Source organism: Saprolegnia diclina (genome assembly GCF_000281045.1).
Source record: "Saprolegnia diclina VS20 unplaced genomic scaffold supercont1.75, whole genome shotgun sequence".
Taxonomy (NCBI): Eukaryota; Oomycota; class Saprolegniomycetes; order Saprolegniales; family Saprolegniaceae; genus Saprolegnia; species Saprolegnia diclina.
Window position 1 is genome coordinate 1 of NW_008246142.1, and position 8,176 is coordinate 8,176.

Below are 8,176 nucleotides of genomic sequence, written 5' to 3' on the forward strand. Positions count from 1 at the left end.
GCTTCTGTCGAGTCGCCAACGAAGCGTCAACCCCAGCAGTCGAGCCTGCAACCGACCGGTTGGGACGAGCCAAAGTATAGTTCCACGTCGCAAGGCGAATGATGAATGGTCTGCATACTTGGTAAATTGATAGAATTCCCAACTCAACCGCTGAAAGCGCCACGACAGTAGAGAGATTTCGGAAATCGCCTGTACCCGTACCAGTACCCGTATATTTCTGATTTTTTTGCGGGTGGAGGTAATTGTAGGGAGGTCGCATTCGTCGATTTCGGAGCCCGGTTTTTCCCTTACCCGCAGCACGCGACGGATATGAGTTGCATATCCGGATGCTCGGCGTCATTTCCAAACCACTCGTCTGTTAGAAAGGATGCAGCAGGAGCGTCTCGTCCTCCTACTGCTTTGGTGGAGGAAGAACCGCAAGAAGCGGTTCGCGCGGTCGAGGGTCCTCGCCATCATGGCTACTTGGATCGTCGAGCGTCCTCTAGTACCTGACGTTCGCTTTGCTCTTCACGAGATGCGCAATGCAGATGCTATACTTTCATTTCGCTTTGATGTGCAGAGCATTGTACGCCTCGCCGATGTCCTCGGCCTGCCCCACGTGGTTAAAACCGAGGAAGGAGACAAAGTGTATGGTGTAGAGGCGATGTGCATCATGTTAAAGCGAATGAAGTACCCGATAACCTACTACGATATGATGCAAACGTTTGGGCGCTCTCGTGGCCAATTGGCGCGCATCTACAACTACACCATCGATTTTCTCTACGCTCAATGGGAGCATACGATCTACTTCGCCGACTACGTCGACCGTGATCGCTTACAGCTCTATGCTGATGTGGTGCACCGCCACGGCGCCCCAACGATCAATGTCTTTGCCTTTCCCGATGGCACCAAGGTCGAGACGTGCCGCCCGCATGCTTCCGTCGACGAGCTCCACAATCTCGTCGAGCAGCTTCGTCGTCTCCGACTCGTCCTCATCGACACCAGACAAAGTCATAGATTCAGCATTAGCCTTACGGTGCTTCTCTTGGAGAAGTTGGAAACGGCCCTGGAGCCTCTTGACGTCGACGTCGCGGTCGAAGTCTTCGCACTCGTTGAGGATCTTGACAACCGCTTCCCACCGCGGCAAGGCCGGGCCCAGAGACTGTTCCGTAAGAAACGGGCGCTCGAGGTTCAGCTGTCGAAGCAGCATGAGGTCCTCGTCGGCAGTCCAGTTGCGGCGCTTTGGCGCCTCCTTGGGTGGCATGGCTTGTCAAACTGGCGCGCCCTCCTCCACACAAAACCATGGTCCTGTGTTTGCGCAATCGCAGGCCACATGACCCATGCGCTTACGTAATCACAAAATGGCTCTGCTGGTACGGATTGGGCGCCCGTGCAAATCGCTAAATCCAAGGATTCCAGCATCGAGTTTCAACGGGTATCCGTAGACGCTTTAATTCTGACAGGTTTTTTTCTACGGGTACCGGTACAGATGGGCTCCGAAATCTCTCTAGTGTTAATAAAAAAGCGATTGGGTTAGATTTCAACTAGTTATCGGACGCGACTTAGACAATTTTGGTCTCAAACTTGAACGACCAGCGCTGGTTGCTCTGGTTCTTGTCGCACGGCTGGAGGCTAATGCCGGCGCTGTCGCCCGCGCTGCCCGTGGCCGCGAGACAGAAGCCGAGGTGGCCCGTGTGAAACCACTGGCCCGTCACGTCGTTGTAGAGCCACTTTTGGTTGACGTTGCTGTCGTCGCACGCGTACGTGTGGACGGCGTACCCGTTGTCCTTGCCGTACGCATCCAGACACGTCTTGCCCGACTTGGACGTGATGGTTTGCGGCACCGGGTCGTAGTACCACGCTGCGTTGTCGCTGTACGTCGCCGACATGCTCGGGTTCCACGAGACGCCGCCGTACCACTCGTTGAGGTACCCGTTGCCGTTGACTTGGATCTGCATCGGCTCGTCCTTGACGTCGCGCTTGGTGAACTTTTGGTTGGGCCCGTCGTAGCACCACCACATGCCCACCTTGTTGTTCTGCGTCGGGTCGACGTCCATGCACTGGTTGGCGCCGTTGAGGCTCTGGAGGTGACCGTCCGACGTAAACTGCCAGTTCTGGTTGGCGTTGCCGGCCGTGCAGCCGTAGACGTGCACGTTGAGCGGGTTGTTGCTACCGCCGTATGCGTCCAAGCACTGGTGCGACGCCTTGGAGTAGTACGCTTGCGAGTCGGGGTAGTAGAACCAGATCTCATTGTCGAGGTTCGAGGCCGGACCTTGCGCCGGCGCCTCGACGAGCAGCGCGTTCCAGTTGGTCGGGTCGACCTTGAGCACCGCATTGTCGCCGTGGTAGATGCGCGTCGCGATCGGCTTGCTCCCGACGGTGATGGCCTGCACCGGGCCCTTGAGGTTGATGTTCTTGTCAAAGATACCGAACGACTGCTCGATCAAGTCGCCGGGGATCGCGAGGTCGATGGCCGAAAAGTAGTAGTAGTTGAGGCCGTGCTTCTCCGCAAACGCGAGAAAGTCCTTCGTGTACACACCCTGCGCTTGCGGCGAGGCCTCGACGACGAGGTTCTTGTCGTCCGCCGTGCTCCAGCCCGTCTCCGAGATGATGATCGGCTTGCCCTGCGCGCGCGCCTGCTTCTGGACGTCGCCCCAGTGCCACCACAGCGTCTCGACGCCTTCGGCTGCCGTCTTGTTTTCCCAGAGCGAAAACTGGTTCACCGACACGACGTCGACGGCCGAGTAGATGGCCGGGAAGAGGTTATATGCGTCCATGACATCGGCGATCGTGACGGGGAAGAGGATGCCCTTGCTGCGGAGGTACGAGCGCACGTTGGTCAAGTGGTCGACGAGGAGGTTGTAGCCCGTAAGGTCCGTCGCCGGGCGCTTGCCCTGGATGTAGTAGCGGTACAAGGCCTCGCTCGCGACTTGGACGCCGGCCACGTTGTCGTTGCGCACTTGGTTCGACTCGACGAGCTGCTTGAGGTTCTTGAACTCGCTCGCAAACGCGTCCGAGACGCCGGACGCCGGGACGTCCGACCAGAGACCGATCCAGATCTTGAGGCCGGCGTCCTTGGCTGCGGTGAGGATCTTGCCCGTGCACGCCGTCGAGTAGATGCGCACTTGGCTCGTCGTCTTCTTGAAGGCCGCAAACTCGGCCGCGACCTCGTGCGCGTACTTGCAGCCGTCCTTGTCATAGCCGCGCGTGTCGTAGTTGAGACCGTCAAACTTGCGGTCGAGGGCCGCGGTGGGCGCGGCGAGGAGGGCCACGGCCGTAGCGAGGGCGAGGGACGGGACCTTCATGGCGACTGCTGCTGCTGCTGCTCAAGCAAGTTGGGTTGTGCGTGCTGAGGGCCGTCGCTGCGTCGGGTGTTGTAATCGCGACCGGCTCTGTAACACTCGGTCGCACCAATGGCCTTTCACTGTCTCCACCTCGCCAGCCAATGAAAACGCGGGCTCCTTCCCGAAGTTCGAAGATCGAACGCGACCAGAAGGTGCCTCAAAACCAAGTGCAATCTCGGTAACGCGCCCGAGCTTCTACTTTGGAAGCGGCCACCCGAGGCGGACCCAAGTGCAGAAAGAACTCCATCGTCCTCAGCAGTCACGTAGTAAGTACACTGTACATCCCTAAACACTGCGTTCTTATAATGTTCTTCGTAGTCTTTAAACGGCCCGAGATTCCTGTCGACAGAAGGCGACGATGCCAGTACCGTTGGCGCCATTCCCGGATCCGCCCTCCCGCAACGTCCGCATCGCTGCAACGTGCGCGAATCTCTGCACGCGGCGCCAAAAGATATTGCGCCGTGTCGCATGCGTTCGATCGTGCCGACGATCGGGCGTGGCAAGCCGTCGTCGACACTGTCGTCGACTGGCAAGAACCCGTGGCGTCAGCTAGTAGGTGCGTCGCGGCCCCAGAGTGGACCGTACGTGGCATGGTCGTAAGAGCGTCGTCGGTAGAGGACCGAAGGCCCGTCCTTGCAGTACAGCGATCAGACGTGGCAAGGCTGCAACGCATTGTGGAGACTGATAGGCGCGTGACCAACGACCGCCACTGTTGGGCGACAGCGTGCGGCTGCAAAAACCAAGCATAACGCTAGTTAACACTGCGTGGAGTACCGGTAGTAATACTGCATCACAATATGGATACAAAGAGTACAGCCAAGGTTACGAGCGTGAGTTGGTTTAGTTGGTGGCGAAGGCCATTGGCCACTTGTGTGACGCCTTGGTCTTGTCGCAGTAGTCGAGGTGCGTCTTGCCGTTTGCGAGCGTGTCGAGACAGAGACCGAGCTTGGACGCATGCATCCACTGGCCAGTCACGTCGTTGTGCTGCCACTTTTGGTTGGCGTTGGCGTTGTCGCAGTCGTACACGTGGACGGCGACGTCGTTCTCGGTCTGGTAGCCGTCGAGGCACTTGCCCGAGCTCTTGGACTTGAGCGTCTGGTGGAGCGGGTCGTAGAACCAGACTGCGTTGTCCTTGTACTTGACGTCCGAGGTCGCGACCACGTCGCCGTACCATTCGTAGAGGTACGTGTTGCTCTTCCCGAGCGTGATGGCCTCGGCCGCGACCGGGCGCGCCGCAAACTTTTGGTTCGGACCGTCGTAGCACCACCACATGGCCACCTTGTCGTCCTGACTCGGGTCGACGTCCATGCACTGGTTGGCGCCGTTGAGGTTCGTGAGATGGCCATCGTCCGACATCTTCCACTTCTGGTTGGCGTTCTCGGCCGAGCACGCGTACACGTGCACGCTGAGCGCGTTGTTGCTATCGCCGTACGCGTCCAAGCACTGGTTGGAGCTCTTGGAGTAGTACGTCTGCGAGTCGGGCTGGTAGAACCAGAGCTCGTTGTCGAGGTTCTTGCCGAGACCGGACGCTGGCGCTTCCACGAGAAGCGCGTTCCAGTTGGCCGGGTCGACCTTGAGCACCTTGTCGCCGTGGAAGAGGCGCGTCGCGATCGGCTTGCTCCCGACGTGGACGTTGGCAATGTCGGGCTTCATGTTGGCGTTGCCGTCAAACATGCCAAACGTCTTCTCGACGAGGTCGGCGTCGTGGACAAGGTCGATGGCCGAAAAGTAGTAGTAGTTGATGTTCTGCTTCTCGGCAAACGAGAGAAAGTCCTTGGCGTAGCGCGCCTGGGCGTCCGGCGAGGCTTCGGCGACGAGGTCCTTGTCGTCGCCGGCGCTCCAGCCCGTCTCGGAGATCATGACGGGCTTGCCGGCGGCTTTGGCCTGCTTGGTCACATCGCCCCAGTGCCCAAAGAGCGTGCTGACGCCGTCGACGGCCTTGACGTTTTCCCACATGGAGAACTGGTTGACCGAGACGACGTCGACGGCTTCGTAGAGCTCCGGGAAGAGGTTGTATCCGTCCATGACGTCGGCGACCGTCACGGGGATGTTGATCTTGTTTTCGCGCAAGTACGCCCGGACGCGCTTCATTTGCTCGATGAGCCAGTTGACGCCCGTCTTGTCGGCCTTGTCGTGCTTGCCCTGGATGTACCAGCGGTAGAGCACCTCGCTGCCGATCTGGATGCCGGCGACGTTGTCGTTGCGGATCTTCTTGCTCTGCACGAGCTGCTTGAGGTTGTTGAACTCGCCGTCAAACGCGTGCGTGTACGTCAGATCGGACCAAAGACCGACCCAGACCTTCATGTTGTTCTTGGCTGCCGCATCGAGAACATCGGACGTGCACGCCGTCGCGTACACGCGGATCGCGTCGGTCGTCGCCTTGAAGGCCGCGACTTCGCGCTGGATCTGCCACGGTTGCTTGCAGCCGCTGCCCGACGCCGGCTTGACGTCGTAGTTGAGGCCGTAGAACTTGCGATCGAGCGCCGCGACATGGCCCGCGGCGAGCGCGAGAAGGAGCACAGAGGGTACTTTCATGCTGATGTGGTTGTGTCGGAGACGGAAAGTTGTGGAATGAGCTTTTACAGCGGTTGCAATCGCGCGGTTGCAGTGACTCACGCGCCACCGGGTCAGGTGTGGGTGTTGGAAAAAATGACAATGTTTTCCGGTAGGATGCAAGGCCGGATCGAAGCCTGGTTTTGAAGAGAATAGACTCTTCTAGGATACAATTAGGACTAGGACAATTCCGATCGGAAAATGCTTGGTATGTGCAACGTAGTTCGAAGCTGTAGACCACAGCTTGAGCACACGGTTTGTATGCACAATCGAAGTTAAAATAGACAAAGGCGACCAGGTGCAACGGATCTCTGAGGTTACACGCTGATGTTTGCGACACGACGGCAAGCTTTGGCGTTGGCGCACGCCACGCCGCTGCACCGACGACGCTGCATCCATGCGTGAGTGCGAAAGCGGCAAGATGAACCCGACGAAAGGGTACGAGTCGCCCGCATCAGCCTGCCCCAGCGACGGCGGCTGCCACGGGCTTGCCGCTCGTTGTAATAGATCGAGTCCATCGAACAGCAAACGCCTTTCGCAGGCGGAGGTGGTCAACGACGACGATTCAGAGGCGACTGTACATCGTACTCGAATTTTGACCAAGACATTCAGTAGCCGCAATATTCCAGCGTTGCGTCATCCAAATATGCAGCCATACAGAGCCACGACGACGGGTACGAGCGGTCGTGGCTACATCGTGTTACCTCGGCCGATACTAACTGTAGCAAGCGCGCACGCCTCTACGTGGGCGAAACACACGACCAGCGCAATTGGTGATGCATTGGATTGAATAGAGTGCTGAAGGGAAGAAGTCATGGTCGATCGATTCAAAATCGTGGCATGCGGAGGACGCAGCGTTATCGCGTGACGCACGCAGCGGTTTCAGCTCCGTGTCACCGGCGATGATGTAACCGCCAGAGCCAAAACAAAGCTCCTGCGACCTACAATATGGTCCAAGACCAGGAATCTGACATACCAACAACTCGGTGGCTCATGCTATTCATTATGTCCTGATCATAGCGTACTAGGACGTGAATCGATGCTTGTTGGTAGGCAAACGCGCCGTCGCTGCTGCTAATCACAGCTCTACTCGGCTGGATGGCCTCCTAGTACAGTTCCAGACTGCACTGTGCGCGAGCTTTGGTGATGCAGTGAGGGCTCCCATGACGTTGCGCAACCTCAAACGAGTGTGCGGGATGTTCGAATACCATTGCAGTGATGCACTGTGTCATCGTGACGTAAGGTACATCGCCATGCGCGAAATGCCTCTCCATTTAAGTTTCCTCTTGTTGGTCGCCTTGCCGGGTTCGCGCGCTTTTGCAATACAAAGAACGAGTGCATTGCTTCACGTCTAGCACACGTTCCACGTTCCTGCGAGCCCACCCCATGGGGCGGGACCTGCCAAAGTTGTGTATATATTGGTATGAACTGCCTCGTACATGAAGCGCAATTGTATACCTACTGTGATCAACCCTTGGATGAAAGCGCACACTAAGAATTTTAGTGCGTAGTCGGCGGGGCTCAGATCTTAGTCTAAGATCAGAGCCCCGCCGACTGCTGGACTATCATGTACGTTACTAGTACTCTTTACCGGAGGTAGTTTGCAAAGGAGGCAGAAGCCAAACGCAGGGGTTGGGTTTGCGTTCTTTTGCTGGTTGTCGTTACTCTTGCAACAACGGTGTCGTTCAAAAGATCGCGCCATTTCGGGCAAGTTCCGTTGCTGGCTTGGCGCAAAGCGATGTGATTGGCTTCGAGAGCCGGATACGATCGCCACATTATCCAATCCGGGTCCGTGTCCGGATACGGAAGCTTTCGAAAGTTGCTGCAAAGAGGATCGCAACTGCCTCACGGGCACGCATGCTCTGCGACGACTGCAAGAAGAACAGCGTCACGGTGTTCCGGCCAAAAGCCGGCGGCCTTGCATTGTGCGCCAACTGCCGCAAGCGCCGCAAGGCGGAGGGCACCACCGCTTCAGCTGCCGCCGGCGCCCGGCCCGCGGTTGCAGGCCCAGCCTCGGTGGCCCCGCTGCCACTGACGTTGATTGCTGCACCCGTGACGTTTGTCGCTATTGCACCCACAACCTTGGCTTCGGCGCCGTCGCTGACGTCAATGAACGCGTCAACGAAATCGCCCATGGATTCGGATGCCGTCGCGCCGCACCCGCCGATGTCGAGCGATATTGAGATGCTGCTGGCCGAGATCTATCGGCTCCGAACCGTCGAACGCTTGCAGCACAAGCAAGTGTGCAACCAACACGAGCAGGTGCTGGCGCTGGGCAAAGCTGCTGCCCACCAGAAGCA

General features: G+C 58.1%; 4 protein-coding genes across 4 annotated transcripts in view; 1 reads left to right on the forward strand and 3 right to left on the reverse strand.

The window, feature by feature from the left end:
- Window positions 1–810: 810 nt before the first annotated feature.
- Window positions 811–1,369, reverse strand: SDRG_14585 (hypothetical protein). The gene has a single exon (XM_008620723.1). The coding sequence runs from the start codon at window positions 1,241–1,243 to the stop codon at window positions 815–817; it is 429 nt and encodes a 142-aa protein (XP_008618945.1). The 5' UTR covers window positions 1,244–1,369; the 3' UTR covers window positions 811–814.
- A 116-nt stretch (window positions 1,370–1,485) lies between these two features.
- Window positions 1,486–3,387, reverse strand: SDRG_14586 (hypothetical protein). The gene has a single exon (XM_008620724.1). It carries the CDS (start codon window positions 3,282–3,284, stop codon window positions 1,542–1,544), a length of 1,743 nt encoding a protein of 580 aa, XP_008618946.1. The 5' UTR covers window positions 3,285–3,387; the 3' UTR covers window positions 1,486–1,541.
- A 687-nt stretch (window positions 3,388–4,074) lies between these two features.
- On the reverse strand, window positions 4,075–5,954 carry SDRG_14587 (hypothetical protein). The gene has a single exon (XM_008620725.1). The coding sequence runs from the start codon at window positions 5,856–5,858 to the stop codon at window positions 4,164–4,166; it is 1,695 nt and encodes a 564-aa protein (XP_008618947.1). The 5' UTR covers window positions 5,859–5,954; the 3' UTR covers window positions 4,075–4,163.
- Window positions 5,955–7,673: 1,719 nt separating this feature from the next.
- SDRG_14588 (hypothetical protein) overlaps window positions 7,674–8,176 on the forward strand; it is a gene marked incomplete at its 3' end in the record, with an annotated part of 648 nt that continues 145 nt past the window's right edge. Inside the window, exon 1 of the mRNA XM_008620726.1 lies at window positions 7,674–8,093. Coding sequence (XP_008618948.1) covers window positions 7,734–8,093 — 360 coding nt within the window. The 5' untranslated portion in view covers window positions 7,674–7,733. The remainder of the gene's footprint in view (window positions 8,094–8,176) is intronic.